The sequence below is a fragment of the Diceros bicornis genome, chromosome 1 (genome assembly GCF_020826845.1).
Source record: "Diceros bicornis minor isolate mBicDic1 chromosome 1, mDicBic1.mat.cur, whole genome shotgun sequence".
Taxonomy (NCBI): Eukaryota; Metazoa; Chordata; class Mammalia; order Perissodactyla; family Rhinocerotidae; genus Diceros; species Diceros bicornis.
Window position 1 is genome coordinate 92,980,328 of NC_080740.1, and position 16,810 is coordinate 92,997,137.

At 40.8% G+C, this 16,810-nt stretch overlaps 1 protein-coding gene across 4 annotated transcripts in view; it reads right to left on the reverse strand.

Annotated features, from left to right (window-relative positions):
* RNF130 (ring finger protein 130) overlaps positions 1-16,810 on the reverse strand; it is a 99,273-nt gene that overhangs the window by 55,090 nt on the left and 27,373 nt on the right. For 3 of the 4 annotated variants that reach the window (XM_058548144.1, XM_058548135.1, XM_058548161.1), the window contains exon 2: positions 12,867-13,061. The exons of the other annotated variant lie outside the window; for it this stretch is intronic. In XM_058548144.1, the coding sequence (XP_058404127.1) occupies positions 12,867-13,061 (195 nt within the window). The remainder of the gene's footprint in view (positions 1-12,866; positions 13,062-16,810) is intronic. 4 annotated transcript variants of the gene reach the window in all.

Sequence of the window (16,810 nt, forward strand, 5' to 3'; positions counted from 1 at the left end):
CCAAGTTGAGAAGTATCAGAAATCTACCCCCACCACACACGCAGTCGCTCCCCCTACCCCCCTGCGAATTAATCGCAGGGCAAGCCCCAGTCAGCTGGGCACATACTTTAATCCTAGAAACGCAAATCCAGGAAGACAGCGAACGAGCTGTCTGAGGCACTAGGCAACAAGCAGAGACGTGCTTTTCCTCTAAGCTTACCTGTTTTTTAAGAAAACAACATCCCTGTGCAAGATCCCATTTAGCAGAGGTTTTATACCTTAACAGATGAACTTGTTTGTTAAGTTGAAATCAACTGCCAAAGTTTTCAGGAATTTTAAAGCTCTAGATAATGTTAGGAAATTTTCCATAAAAAACAGTTCAGGAGGATGCTGCATTCCTACATTGAGTGTCTGCAATGAGACTTTTATAAGTTCTGGTAGCTTATTATCAGTGGCATCAGAGTTATTGCTATAGAACTCAATGCCCTATTTACATATAAAGCAGAACACCATACACTTTAAGTGAAAGAGATTAAAATTGCTTTCAAGTTCTAGAATGGCTGCTGCTGAGGCCACAGTAGGTATAATTCAGGATTTTCTGTAACACTGTCTCAGTCAGGCTGCACAGATGGGCCGAGCCCTCCTGCCTGTGTCTCAGTGAGTCTGCTCACGCCCGGTCCGAGGCCTTCTCTTCACTCTCACATCCATTGACTTAATTTAAGTCCTTCTCAAATGTTTATCTACAATATTTTCACTTCTTCAAACCTAGTACTCATTCTGCTCTTCACTGACCCCTTAAAGAACTCAAGGGGGAAAAAAAGATGTGCTACATTCTTTTATGAAATGAATACAGTAATAATTCTGATAGATGTAGATGAGAGGTTATATCAGTTACAGATTTCCCGCTGAGATTTGTCAGTGATTTTTCTAAAACATGCACTTGTCATGCCACTCCTCTGTTCAAAGCCTTTGATGTGTCCCCTCTCTCAACTAAATAAAGTTCAAACTCCTTAACCTGACATTCAAGGCATTTTGGGAGCCACACAGGCCTAGACGTCACTGATAGTCATGTGACAGCAGACACTCCTTAGTGACCAAATGAAACTGTTGGTCAAAATGACTGAAACAGTGGCTCATGTGGTCTAACTAGTACAGGGGAGTGAAGCCCAAGGATAACTGGGAGAAAACGGAGAGAGGGCTCAAGGAACTGGAAGCTTCAACAAAACCAAGTGACAGGAGAAGAGGGAGAGAAAGGGAAGAAGCAATGGTTAGAGAATAGGACGCTGGAGTTGAGACTCAAGAGACATAACAGTTCTGGGAGATAAGGAGGCCCAGGGCAGCAGCTATGGGACCAGGTTCCTGGCAAAGAGAACAGTCGAAGGACCTGGGGAAGGGTTTTAGGTTAGGATGTTCACTTCCCACATGGATTCTGAAGTTGGCCAGGATGATGGCAGGACTATTTGTGGGTAAGTAATCCAGGAGTCAAGGCTTCTGGTGAAATGTGGAGAAGTGACAGGCAGGGAAGTGAATGACTGACAAGGAGGGACACAGGGTGTGGAGCCTGAGAATGAAAGGTCAAGTTTTGTCATTGTGAAGGTATATTGGCTTGAACGCAGCCGTACTGAATGAAGAAAGCACCAGCACCACGGTATCCAGTCGGGGCCCACCAAGGTTCACAATGCTACCTTGTAATTGTGCTGAAGCTTGAACCTGAATCTCCTGCCACGAGGCTGACACACAGGAGCTCAATGTGCGAGCCAGTGAGAAATGCCACAGTCACTTGATAATTTCTGATGATACCTGGCTGCAGACTGTACTCAAAAAGAACAAGGGTATAGTGACCCCTCGTTCCTTCATTCCTCAGGCAGCAGTTCTTCAGTCTTACACAAGGAGAGCAGGGCTCAGTGCTCAGCACTCAAGTCAGTTTCTTCTACTATCTCCTGACTGTGCACTCACCGTGGAATCTGTTTGTTTTTTCCACGTCATAAAAAAGAAAAGGTGGTCATGGGGCCGGCCCCGTGGCGTAGTGGTGAAGTGCACGTGCTCTGCTGCGGCAGCCCGGGTTCAGATCCTGGGTGTGTGCCGACGCACCACTTATCAGGCCATGCTGTGGCGGCCTCCCATATAAAGTGGAGGAAGATGGGCACGGATGTTAGCTCAGGGCCAGTCTTCCTCAGCAAAAAGAGGAGGACTAGCATGGATGTTAGCTCAGGGCTGATCCTCCTCACAAAAAATAAAATAAAATAAAGCGTTTTTTTGGGGGGGAAAAAAGAGTAATTAAAAAAAAAAAAAGAAAAGGTGGTCAGAACAAAGACCTGAATGCAAGAGAAAGCCACTTTCTTGCTTCATGTAGAGAGGCAGACAGGTGGCAGGGAGGGATGAGGAAGACAAATCACCAGCCACAGACTCTCTTAGTTAAGAGATTTTAGGGGTCATCTTCAACAGAACACAGGGCCCTCCTATAAATTACTGACTCTTTGTAGGTAGCTGGTTCCATCCACAGTTAGCTTTAAGGGTTACAAACGCCTTCCTCATACATGACTAAAATCTTGATTCCTCAACGCCCATCCATGGCTCTTGTTTCTCTTCTGTGGAAGCCCCACCAAATAAATTCTCTCTCACTCACTGATGGTATAAGAAACCACCACCTGTAAGGTGCACCACTACTGTGTGTATCATGACGGAAACAAACCCTGTCCATCAACTGTAAGATGCCACTGAATGTAAGAAACATTCCAACTTCAAGCTGTATGCCCCAGAATCAAAGAAAATTCCTCTTCCACACAACAGTCCTTCAGACAGTCAAATATATCTTCCCTGGGAATCCACCTCAATCTCTTCTCCATGCTAACTATTCATTAAAAAAAGTTTTTTAAAAGAATCTAACGCTAAGTATTGATAAAAATCTCTTTTCCCAAAACCATTCAAGAGTAAGTTACTGGCATAATGCCTCATCACCCCCAAATATTTAGTGTATATTCACCTATACACAAAAAACATTTATAAACAGAGTACAACCACCAAAATCAGTAAATTAACACTGATGCATTACTATTGCCTAATCTGAGAGTCCATTCAAGTCTCCCCGCTTCCCTCTCGCATCCTTCACAGCAGTCCAGATCAGAGCCACACGCTGCATTTAGCCATCACGTCTCATTAGTCTCCATCAGTCTGGAACAGCCTCTCACACTCTCCTCGATGGTCACGACCTTGACACTTTTGAAGACTACAGCCCAGTTATTGTGCAGAACGTCCGTGATTCTGGATTTATCCGGAGTTTCTCCAGCTGGATTCAGGTCATGCACCTCTGGCAGCAACATCAGAGAAGTGACATGGTGCTCTTCTCAGTGTCTACTACCAGGGGGTGCGGTGCTGGCATATCCCACTACCAGCGACGGTCACTTTGATCACCTGGTAAAAGTGAGGTCTTCCAGGCGTTTCCACTGTGAAGGCACCCTTCTTCCCTTCTGTAATTAGTAAGGATTCTGTGGGGAGGTACTTTGAGACTAGGTAAACACTCCGTTCCTCATCAAACTTTCAGTTTACTCTTACTTTGTAGATCAGTATGAACTCATAGACTCTATTTTATTTAATGGGCTAAAATAGTTACCATAATTATTCATTTTGTTGCTCAAATTCCAAATTATGTTTGATAAAGCACTGTTTTTTTTCGTTTGTTTTTTTGTGAGGAAGATCAGCTCTGAGCTAACATCCATGCCTATCTTCCTCTTTTTTGCCAAGGAAGACTGGCCCTGGGCTAACATCCGTGCCCATCTTCCTCTACTTTATATGGGACGCTGCCACAGCATGGCTTGGCAAGTGGTGCATCAGTGCAAGCCCGGGATCCGAACCCAGGCCGCCAGCAGCGGAGTGCGCGCACTTAACTGCTACACCATGGGGCTGGCCCTGATAAAACACTGTTTTCTGTCCCGTTCTTTTTTGGACATCAGTTTTTCAATGTCTTTATTAAAATAAAATGCTAAAATGAATACAATATTTCCAACATCAAGAGTAGCCTGAGGCTAAATCTCCCTACATCTGAATCTTTTTATGTTCACAGGGATACAGCCCAAGCTTTAAGTATATTTTTTATCAGCCAAGACACACATCCACATACACTGAGCTTCCGTGCTTGAAGGTTCCCAGCACTCCTCCACTTGAACTTTACTTAAGCCAGGTCTCCACAAACCCTTGTTACTAATTTTTTGAACCCAAGTGCAGATGGACTTAATGAATACTTGCTTTTTGTTATATGTGTTCCAAGATCTACCTAGCTTTATGTCATTTTTATGTTAAGATACTTATTTTTATGTTTTATTACAAGATAGGCATTTCATCCAGACAAGATTTACATTGAGAGGAGAGTAGCCTTCACACCAAGCACCAGAACTCTAAAAATCTGTTATTTTTGTTTAAGAATCTGTAAGTCTGGGGCGGCCCAGTGGCAGAGTGGTTAAGTGCACGCGCTCCACTGCGGCGGTCCGGGGTTCGCAGGTTCGGATCCCGGGTGCACACCGACACACCACTTGTCAAGCCATGCTGTGGCAGTGTCCCATGTAAAGTAGAGGAAGACGGGCACGGATATTAGCCCAAGGCTGATCTTCCTCATAAAAAAAAAGAAAGAAAAATAATCTGTAAGTCTGAGAATTCAGCAAGATGAACAATTAAGAAAATGAACAGTGGACGGTGGGAGCCAGGTCCCTCGCTTTTGGAGCGGGAGTTTACAGACAGGCGAGGGGATAAAGCTAGAATGGTCCATGTGGTCATGGATTAGAGTTGGAGACTGAGTATGAACTCATTCTTAGCTTAATATGATACACATGGTTATATACAGAAATATTTATAGATATGTGTATATACAGGTGTTGGTACACACACGTGTATTTCCTTGCTCTGTCAGCAAAGAAGGCCCACAGCAACAAAACCTCACTAGTAACAAGTACACCCAATGCCAAGATCTGGGCTCCTAATATCAGCTCCAATAAACAGAAACCAGGGTTCCTTAGAGAAACAGCTGATTCTAGGACTGGGACAGGAAATATAAACAAGATGAGCCTGGAGCATCTTAAAGCACCAGAAAGTGAGGAAGTAATCAAAAAGCAAAACAAACAAAAAACCAGAAATCAGGGCCAGCCCGGTGGCGTAGCGGTTAAGTTCACCCACTCCACTTCGGGGCCCAGGGTTTGTGGGTTTAGATCCTGGGCACAGACCTGCACACTGCTCATCAAGTCATACTGTGGCAGTGTTCCATATACAAGGTAGAGGAAGACTGGCACAGACGTGATCTCAGGGACAATCTTCCTCAAGCAAAAAGAGGAAGATTGGCAACGGATGTTAGCTCAGGGCCAATCTTCCTCACCAAAAAAAAAACAACCACAGAAATCAACACACATGGAAATGGGAGCATGTGAAAGGACCCAAAAGCCAACTGAAAGAGCTCCCAATGGCCAAAGCTGGAATAATTTGAGGAACGATATAAACAAAGTAGTAGTATATTATAGTGCAAAGTATAAAATAAATATTCATGAGTCCATTCTGATATAAATGACTGAATAAATTAATAATGGAGAAGAGACAAATCATCTACATAGAATAATTCCAAGTAAGCATGTAATACTCTGCCCTAAGGAAGGGGAGCCTAACTCCCCATTTCTTAAGTGAGGGCTGTGCACAGTGACCTCCTTCCAAAGAGCACTGTATGGAAAGAAGGGGCTTTACAGTGGAGAAGCCTGACACATACTCTCAGCCCGGTGGCCAGGGTCAACACCAACAGTGGTCATTCACAGTGACAGCAGGCACATGTGACGAGACATGTGATGAGACTGGCACTTTATATCTGTAGTCTTCCTCCCAAAAACCCATATCCTCAGTCTAATCAAGAGAATACATCAAACAAGTCCCAACTGAGAGACAGTCTACAAAATACCTGAAAAGTAGTCCTCTAAACTATCAAGGTTATCAAAAACAAGGAAAAGTCTGAGAAATTGTCACAGCCCAGAGGAGCCTAAGGAGACATGGCAACTGACTGTAACACGGGATCCTGGATGGGATCCTGGCACAGAAAGAGGACATTAGATAAAAACTAAGAAGTCTGAATAAAGTATGGGCTTTAATTAATAATAACGCATCAATACTGGTTCATTATAACAAACGTACTACACCAATGTAAGGTGTTAATACAGGGAATGGGCTGCAGGGTCTACGGGAACGTTCTGTAGCATCTCTGCAATTTTTCTGTAAATGTCAAACTGTTGTAAAAAATAAAGTTTAGGGGGCCGGCCCGGTGGCATAGTGGTTAAGTGCATGCGTTCCACTTCGGCAGCCTAGGGTTCGCAGGTTTGGATCCTGGGCACACACCTACGCACCGCTTATCAAGCCATGCTGTGGTGGCATCCCATATAAAGCAGAGGAAGATGGGCATGGACGTTAGCCCAGGGCCAATCTTCCTCAGCAAAAAGAAGAGGATTGCATCGGATGTTAGCTCAGAGCTAATCTTCCTCACACAAAAAAATAAAGTTTATTTAAAAAACACACTCATTATACAAAAGTGAACAACTTCTCACCAGAAAAAACACAGGCTAGAAAACAAAGAAACAATACTTCTAAAGTGCTGAAAGGAAAATACCATCAAACCAGAATTTTGTATTTATGTCCTTGAAAAATGACAGTAAAAAAAGATATTTTCAGATGAATGATGAGAAAATTCATCACCAGCAGATCTGCACTGCAAGAAACGATAAAAAAATTATCTGGGTTGACATTATCTAAAAAAATTATCTGACATGACACCAGATGGAACCTGGAACTGCAGAAAGGAATAAAGAACACCAGAAATGCTAATATGTGGGCAAACAGAAAATGTATCCCTTTTTCCTTAATCAGTTTTGCCGTTCCCATCCCCCTCATCAAAGAGGGACCCCTTCATTCCTCCCCTAAAAGCTCTTGGACTTCGAGTTGGACAGTGGGTCTCAATAGGGACAGAGAAGCCCTCCTCGGGAGTGTCTGTCTGGGATCTCTGGGAACGGCTTTATACTGAAACATGGATGCATGCCGCTGATATTTAGTAGGGCATGGGCCTGGGAGGCTACGTCCTGTAATGTGACAGCCCTGTTGAGCAAAGCATTATCCTGCCCCAAATTCCCCTGCCTCTACGCCCGCCAAAACCTTAACTGAGGCGCACTTGGGAGGCATCAGTCAAGGGGAGGGAACCTCACCAGACCTCTAACGCATGCAGCCAGGGGGCATCACCTTCTTTAGCAGCTGTGCTCAGTGGGGCTAACTCGGAGCTTGTAGCTCTAAGTCCAGGGTAATCATCATATGAACAGCTATCAAGTAAAAAATGTCTTCCAACCTATAACCTATGTAGCTGATTTCTAACCCAGGATTCCAAACCTATGTAGATCCCTTCTATTAGTTTAGCTTCCTGCTCTTCTGCTGCTGGAGAGTAAAGGGTAACAAGAGGAAAAATAAAAAGGCAAACCCTGTGACAAGTCAAACGACCTACCCAGGAGACGGAGCCTGCATCGTCAGTTAGACAGGAGGGCCCGGAGATAAACCACCTCAGGTGTCTAACAGAGGGAGGGCTCGTAACTTCCACTTAAGATTTAGAGGAAAAAAGGAAAAATTCAGAGCTTACCCAAAAGTTTTAAAACAGAATCAGCGGCAGTTATTTTTTACAAGCTATTTTTATTTTTTAAAAGCTACTGCTTAAGTGTTTCAGTTTTAGATTTTTTTTGATAATTGTGAATTTAAAAAAAAAATGTACGGATCACATGGAAGATATAGAAAAAAATACTTGCAAACTCAGGCAAAAAGATACATATAATTTATACTCTTGTTTCCTGCCATAGCAGTACATTTAAACTGCAGGTTCTATCTTTTTTGAGGTAATTAAACCCACATTCAATTAACTTAAAAACTTTAAACAGTAAAACAATAGTATGACTATTCATTTTCTTGATGAGCTTTTGGAATAAAGATAATAGATTTACATTAAGTGGCCCAAATTATTGATATTTAAAGGTATTTTGCACTGTGCTTGTGATTTATCTTTACTTGTTTTCATAAAGTGTATTTTTTATATCACAGAGTGAATAGTCTATATTTTACAAAGTGTGATATTTTTCTATTCATTGCTAGATAATAAATATAGAACTATATGTGTTTTTTTTAAGAGAACACAATGAAAAAAGGTGAAGAGCTATTAATTCTGTTCAATCAGTCAAAGGAACAATAAGAAGCACTTGATACTGCTGACTGATATACAAATAGAAAAGCAACATTATTATCTGGTTACGTTTATCTAAATTACCTCATCTTCCGTTTAACAACGGAAAAAACATCTATAGATTCTTAAAGACATACAAATAAAACTATAAGAGATGTCCAATTTGACAATAATTTAACACAACTTCAGACTGTTAAACAGTAACAGTAAAGTCTATATAAATTATTTAAAACCAGGAAAAAAAATCCTTAACTTTCAGACAAATGTGCATTATTTTAAACTATCCAAGAGCCGATAACTTCCCCTTTATTCTACCACACATCCGCTACCTACATTACAAAAGAACTCATTTTGCTAACTAGAGCTAACAAATAAAACCACAAATGGAGTAGTCTTTCCTGTCAATGATGTCATGGCCACTGCCCTGGGAAAGATGTCCTTCAGTCAACAGATGAAGGGCGTTCTTTAGTACAAACAGGAGCAAGCTCTTGAAACATCGTTGACAAGGCAAGAAAAAATATTTATACTTAGCAATGTGGAATTTTAAAATTAGCTATAAAATATACCCTTAAATGGAAAGAAAGCTTAACAAAACTAAAAGTCTTCATGAAATCATTTCAAAGCAGCACATACTTATTTTGTTCAAGGTATTTTGCTCACCACTGCAGAGAATGGAAAGCTAAGACACAAACTTGAACTTAAACTTGCAGTCCTTTCCCTACTGCCAATCAAATATGCAGATAATGACAACAGGAAAGGAAAAGGACAATACTGTCAAAGAGCCACAAAAAAGTGCTCTGAGGACTGCAGGGGCTTTGGACTGTAAACTCACTGAGGGCGTGACCCAGGGGTCTTGTTTTTCAACTCCTGTCAGTTCATATTATTTCGTATTATAATGCATAGCACAGCTTTCTTTACTCAAATGAAGGGTGGACAGAATTGACAAGGGAGGGCTAAAATATGGATCTCTGAGCCCACCCGTTGAGATCTGCAGTTACAGGTTGTGGGGGGGGGGGATCTAGTGACTCTGATGTCCACCTGAGGTCACTGAACCTCACGTGGACAGCACTGGGGATCTGCGCAGGCAGAGAGCAGCAGTGACACATTAACGAGCCAGGAAAGCAAGCAGTTCTGAGTGCATAAAGATGTTCTCTGCTGCTGTCCTCCACGACAGGGATTCACGGCCTTCCCCAGAATTTGATTCAGAGTCACAGGGGCCTTCCTACACAGGAGGCAACTGGACCCAAAGCACAGAGGAAGTCAGTGGAAAATCTGAGACTAAAACCTAGACTCCTTGTCTTTAGTTCTTTGTTTTTCAAAGCAAGATCCGTGGGCCAGGGGCGGTAGCGCCACCTGGAACCTTGTTAAAACTACAGGATCTCAGGCTGCACTCCAGACCTGATGAGTCACAATGTGTGTTTTAACAAGATTCCCAGGTGATCTGTATGCATATTCAAGTTTGAAAAGTACTCTAGAGCATGTCTCTAGGCGTGAAATTACTGGATCACAATGTATGAATTCTTCAATGATATCAGATAGTGCCAAATTTCTCGCCTAAGTATTGCATCAGTTTACCTTCCCACATTATCCTTTCTAATTTTCTGTGCGTCTACTTATAACCTAAAGTCATTTCCTATTGCTCTTTTGAATACTTTCAATCCATTTGCCTTACAAAGGTTCCATTTCCTAAGAAGGTATCCTCAAACTCTATCCCTAAATTTCCTTATTTGTATTGTTACCCACTAAACTGTGATAAAAGAGTTACATGGTCAAACAAATTTGGGAACCACAGGTTAATCAAAGTAAAATAAGTTCTTTAAGACTTCTCAGAGATCTCAATATTAGGAGCCTCTAAAAGCGGAATACATTTCAAGCATTTCCCAAAACTTATTCTATCATTTACCGTTTTTCCTCCATGGATCATCTTGGATGTTCTGAATAAACTATCTGATATCTGAATAAACTAACATTTCAAGGAACACAGATAGGAAATCCGTGTTAATTTATATAGACTTCCCTCCTTTTTTAAACAAAAATCATTTAAAAAATAAAAATAAATTTCAATTCCCTCTCTTAGAATCCCCAGATCATCTCATACTTAAAAGACTCTCATTTGAGCTACTTCTCAGTGGTTCTGTGTGTAAAATAACACCCCTGGAAAAGAAAAATACATTTTGCTCAGTTGAATTTCTCCATCTCCATTTTTCTTCATGTTTTCAGTAAGAAGAAGTCAGTATGGAATGATTACGTCCAAAATTCCAAACAGTTTTTCTTTCCTCTAAAATAGTTGAGGAGAGGGGCCGGCCCCATGGCTTAGCGGTTAAGTGCACGCGCTCCGCTGCTGGCGGCCTGGGTTCGGATCCCGGGCACGCACAGATGCACCGCTTGTCCGGCTATGCTGAGGCTGCGTCCCACATACAGCAACTAGAAGGATGTGCACCTATGACATACAACTATCTACTGGGGCTTTGGGGGGAAAATAAATAAATAAATAAAATCTTTAAAATAAAAAAAAAATAAAATAGTTGAGGAGAGCAAATTGGCACCTGCCCTGAGACCTCAGAAGAAAAACCACCATCTTGACTCCAGTGTCCACACAGATGTCCAGCTAAGGCAGATGGCCCCTCATCTCCCTTCAGGTTTCCCTGAAGAAAAGTTATGGGTCACCTCTGGATAGTGAAAATCACACATGCTCTCTATTTCATTCTTTGTGCTTTTCTTTAGTTTTCTCCATGAGCATGTATTACTTTTGCAATTAGAAAATATAATTTTAGTTCTAAAAGGCTTAATTTGAAAGGAAGAAAACAAGTCACAGAGCAAAAAAATTTAAATCCATCTGCATTATTCTATCAAAATACATACAAAAGTATCAATGACTCTCAATTAGGGTGAATAGGTCTTTGCAAGATAACTGTCTAAAAATCGATTATGTAAAAATTAACTATATGATTAAAAGTTAATTCTTTAAATAAGTCATTAAACTTTAAAATTTTTATGAATGCAGAACTAAACTTTGTGTAGGCTTCAGCTTTAAGAGAGAGATTGGTGAACTGAAAGAACCACACCTGGGTCTGAGCCCCTCTTCTGCTGGCCTCGCCTGCTGCAGTCTCCTGGTCTGTGAGACGGGAGAGTATCTACACCATAGACGGTAATAGTGAGGACTGTCTAAGAAAATATATATAAAAAGGCTCCTCCACATCATACGTCATCACGGAAACACAAATTAAAACAACTTACTAGAACGGCCAAAATACAGAACACTGCCAACACCAAATGCTGGCGAGGATGTGGAGCAACAGGGAACTCTCATTCATTGCTGGGGGGAATGCAAAATGGTACAGCCACTTTGGAAGACAGTTTGGCAGTTTCTTATAAAACTAAACATCCTCTTACTATACAACTCAGCAATCGTGCTCCTTGGCATTTACCCAAAGGAGGTGAAAACTTATGTCCACACAAAAACCTGTACACGGATGTTTACAGCAGCTTTATTCATATTGCCAAAACTTGGAAGCAATCAAGATGTCCTTCAGTAGGTGAGTGGATAAATAAACTGTGGTCCATCCAGACCATGGAATATCATTCAACGCTGAAAAGAAATGAGCTATCAAGCCACGAAAAGACATGGAGGAACTTAAATGCATATCACTAAGTGAGAGAAGCCAATCTGAAAAGGCTACACACTGTATGGTTCCAACTATATGACGTTCTGGAAAAGGCACAACCATGGAGACAGTAAAAAGTCCAGTGGTAGCCAGGGGTTAGGGGATAGGGAGGGATGAACAGACAGAGCACAGAGGATTTTTAGGGCAGTGAAAACAACACCATAATGATGGATACATGTCACTATGCATTTGTCCAAACCCACAGAATGTACACCACCAACAGGGAACCCTCATGTCAACTATGGACTCTGGGTGATGAGGACGAGTCACAGTAGGCCCACCCACTGTAACAAATGTACCACTGTGGCAGGGGTGTTGATAATGGTGGAGGCTATGCATGCGTGGGGTTAGGTGGTCTACGGGAAATCTCTGTACTTTCTGCTCAGTTTTCCTGGGAATCTAAAACTGCTCTACAAGAGAAAGTCTACTAAAAAATAAAAACCCAAAGCTCTTAACACAATGCCTGCTATATACATAGTAAGTGCTCAATAAATTGAAACTATTGTTATTAAAACAGTTACATTACAAATACCCTAAATGCTTCCACAAGAAATAAAGAACTATTGTTACTACTGTAATGATACTAATTACTAAGTCAGTTTCAACATTTATCCTGAAAAGATAAAAAGCTTCCTTCTCAAAGAGGTAACCCTTGAGAATCCATGACATGACCTGGACAAATGATTCTAAATCTAATACAGTATTTTTCAAAGTTTCACATGAAATACAGAAATGTGAAATGATTAAGGATTCAATCACAGCCAGTTACCTAATAAGTGCAAGTTTTACAGGCTCTTATGATCATTAAGAAAAAGAAAAAACTTCAACTAAGGGAAAAAGACACGCATCTCAACAAACAAATGGTAATACTAAAAATAAATACAATCATAGAATTATAATGTTGAAATGATACGGTCTTAGTGGAGGTAGAATGTCTACCTATAAAGCATTAATTTCTAGGAGGAAAAATAAAATCTATAACCTTTTTTGTTTACCTGGATGAGTCATGGTGACTGGCTCCTCTTTGGATTTATTATTGTAGATGACTACAGCAACTGCATTGTGGAAAGCAGCCCGTGATATTTTCTCTTTAAATGTGCAATTTCCCCTCTGCAGCAAAGCAATCCACTGTTTGATATTAGGAGGGACAGAGAACCGTGTTTGAGGATCACAGCCCAGATGATCAGCAACTAAACAGAAGAGAAAAGAAAAAACTAATTTTTTCTCAAGAGAAATGAAATCAAGCCTTAATCGAAGTGTTCCACTGTCCTCTGAACACTCCACAGCCCTGAAGCACTTCGAGCAGCTCTCTGCCAGCAGAGCTATGAATACACCTGCAACAGACAACACAATACCTCTGAATCTGTATCTGCACAGGGAGAGACGTGCCACTGAATTGTTACCTGTGATACAAATGAAAACACTGAAAAACTCTGTTTAACTTTACAGATTAACAAAAATAAAAAAGACTGATAATATCCAGTGTAGGTTAGTGAAGAGAGGAGGAAGAAAAGGCAAACACAGAACACCCCCAGAATTCCAGATGACTGATCTACTCCTGACTTCTGCTCATTCATCTGCACTTACTCATCTCTCCACCCCCCCACCCCCCCACCCCCCCCCACCCCCCAACCCCGCCATCACCACTACCACCACCACCAGGAAGAGATCGACTTTGCTTGGGGTAAATGAGGAAGCCAAACTAATCTTTGGTTCAGTTACCAAGTGGTCTTGTTGAAATTCAAGCATGCTTGAACAAATTTCTTAATAAGTATCTAAGGAAATTAGAAAAGTTCAGTTTTGGCCTATATTTGAAAGTTTAAATAGCTAAAATAACATGAAACTAGAATAAATAGATTATTCCTCTAATTTACATTTATTGGTAAAAATTACAATTCCGAATTAGGATACATGTATTAACTTAACTATATCCACCTGTTTAACAAGACACATGAAGACACCAAGACTATCCCTTGGGACTACAAATTACATGGTCATCATCCTAGATTTGGGGGGACAGTTTGTCTCAAATACTGTAAGTACATTTGAATCTGTCAGGGCAAGGTCCTCAACTTTTGATTCTGCAAATATGGTCATCATAGCTCTGGCACCCTTTGCAAAGGTTAAGAAGCCGCCCCTGCCTGGCGGCTCTTCCCATTCCCCACCCTCACATTTATAATCGGTTAAAATGAAAAGGAAGGGCAGTCCAGAGAAGGAAAGAAGTCAAAAAAGGTAAGTATGAAGACTATCAGTGTGTCCCAAGCCTCCTGGAGCCAGTCACTGCCAGGGCTGTGCGGGCTGGGCAGGGAGGGTGGGAGACGGGAACACAGTACACAAGGGTAACACTAGAAGCAAATAAATAAGAAGAATATTCAGTATTAATCAATTACAAAGGGTATAGAAAGACGACACCAGTGGGGAAATGTGTGCTTTACACACTCATGGAAGCACACTGCTTAGCAAAAGAAATGAAATGTTAACACTACTTAAAGGAACTATAAAATGTAGACATGCCACTGACTTCAGAGAAATGTTCCATCTATCATTCCCATTGAAATAACATCTTTCTCTGAATTCTCTTATTATCGTGGTGAAGGATTGCAATGAGAGCGTGTTTGCTACCAGCGGTCTCCTAACACATAGTAAGTGGGGTAAGTGATTTCACAATTCATCATGACTGATACTGTGTGCAACTACACTCACCCTCTTCCTTAAATAGTTTCGGTAATCTGAAACCTAGTCCTTTCTCAATCAGACTAAACAGAGAGAAAAGCCAACGACATGCTTTTAGCAGTCAACTACTGAAAGACAATCAGGCATTGCAGAACTCTGAAATCCTAAAGCAGACTGTTTATGTCTTCAGTGATATCTGTTTCAGAGATAATTATGCTGTTTTAAAACATAAGCATTTAAGTGATGGGTTATGATAACCTCATTGTCTTGGGAAAACTTCCAATACTGTATCTAAACAGGGAGCAATCAAAGAACTGGTTTTCAGTGTTCCGTTTGTTATTTTTCAAAACACACTGCTACACAAACCCTGAAAAAAATGCAGAATCAAGAATATCTAAAGAGACCTGTACGCTTGTCTCCTGCGAAACATTCATTTGCTTTTCTGGGACTTATCCCATCCCCTCTATGATCTCAGAGCATTCACAGGGTAGTAAAGAGGAAACAACACAGTTATGGAACCAGCAGGACCTGGGATCCAAATTGCAGATCAACCACTTACTAGCCGAACAACTGTCACAGGGTCAATTCTCTGATCTTCAATTTTTACTAATTTATAAAGACTGAAATACAATTCTTACCTCACAAGAGTTACATATATGAAAAAGTCTATAATAATTCCTCTACTCGAGTGCTTAAAAAATTAATTCCCCTTCCTTTAGTTTTATGAGTGTCATCCCGCCCTGTCCTAGTGATCTGGTTTGGGGCCATGGGGGTTCGCGGCGTGAAGTACAAACACCCACAGCTTGGCAGCACACTTCCACCCCACAGCCCAGCTCCTAACAGCTACTGCTCCCCAGTCTCATTCACTCGCTGTTGCTCGACAGTGTCACTGCCGACTTTGAAGAACAGCAGTTCAGTAACAGTCACAATGTCTAAGACTGAAAAGACACAGCAAGGGTGCAACCACAGAGCAAAATCTACCAAACACACTGAAGGAGAGCTTTAAAATTCTCTTAGAGGAATCCCCACCCACTAAGAACAGAGTCTATGAACAACCGATGATCAAAACAAATTCCAGCAACAGACTGTATCAGCAAAAGAATGTCCCTGTTCCCCAAATTCACCCCATCATGATCCATAAAAGGTCTCTGAAAACATTTATATCAGAATATGCAATAATAAGCAAGAAAAAGATATTCAAGTTCCTGTTCAAAGAAGTAGTTTTCATTATTCAGAAAAAGAAAATAAGGGATTTTCATAATCACTTAATACCGTAGTATGCTTATTTTATCTATTTATCCCTCCCTATAATTAAACAAATAACTTGAACAATGAAAACCATGTTAACAGCTCTAAAACAACTCCCGAAGAGGACCGATGGTTGTCTGTGATTAAGTGCCACTACTTCAACATTTAATACCAGTTGTTTATACTTGAAGCAACTTATTAAGTGCAGACACAGTATGACATAAAATATCTGTGTAATTATGAACCATTAAAATCTGTCAATAGCAATTTTGCTCAAATTCAAAATCATTTTACTTCCGATTTTTTTGACCTGGCAAATTCAGAAGACGGCATCACCTCTGACTCCTCTGCATTTATTAGCTATGGTGTCAGGAAGTTATTAGAACTTATCATGAAAATGTGAATTTATAGATGATATAAAATATTGTATTGCAATATCTTAGCTTTGTCAATTATACCTCAATAAAGCTGAAAAAGTATTATATTATGGAGAAACTTAACTTCAATTTTTTTTTCTGTATGGCCTTTTCTGTTGAGTCCAGAAATAGTAATGAGACTTTTATTTACTCCTTGATAAGAACCAAACAATTCTTGACAGGAACAATTATGGAATCCTCACCTCAATGAATATTAACTTAAACACTCAGAAACATACTAAGTACCAAAGAGAAACAATGGAACCAGACACCCTGGTCTTGAATCTTAAATAACCTGCAAATATATTGAGGAGGCACGCCTGTCACAGAAACGAAAGAGCCACAGAGTAGCATCAAGTACCAACATGAAGCATGCTGAGAAACTCAGAAAAGCAACATAACGGTACAGACTTAGGGGGAGCTGGAACCTAAATGGAACCCTGGAAAACTGCTCAAGCGGAAAGGAGAGGGGTGCAGAAGTGACCAGCGTAAGAACACAGAACAAAGATTAAGCCCTTCTCTTGAACTCTTGCGAAAATCAAATAAGATGATATATAACCAAAGCTACAACACTATACGAATTTAAGATAATCAAGTTCTGA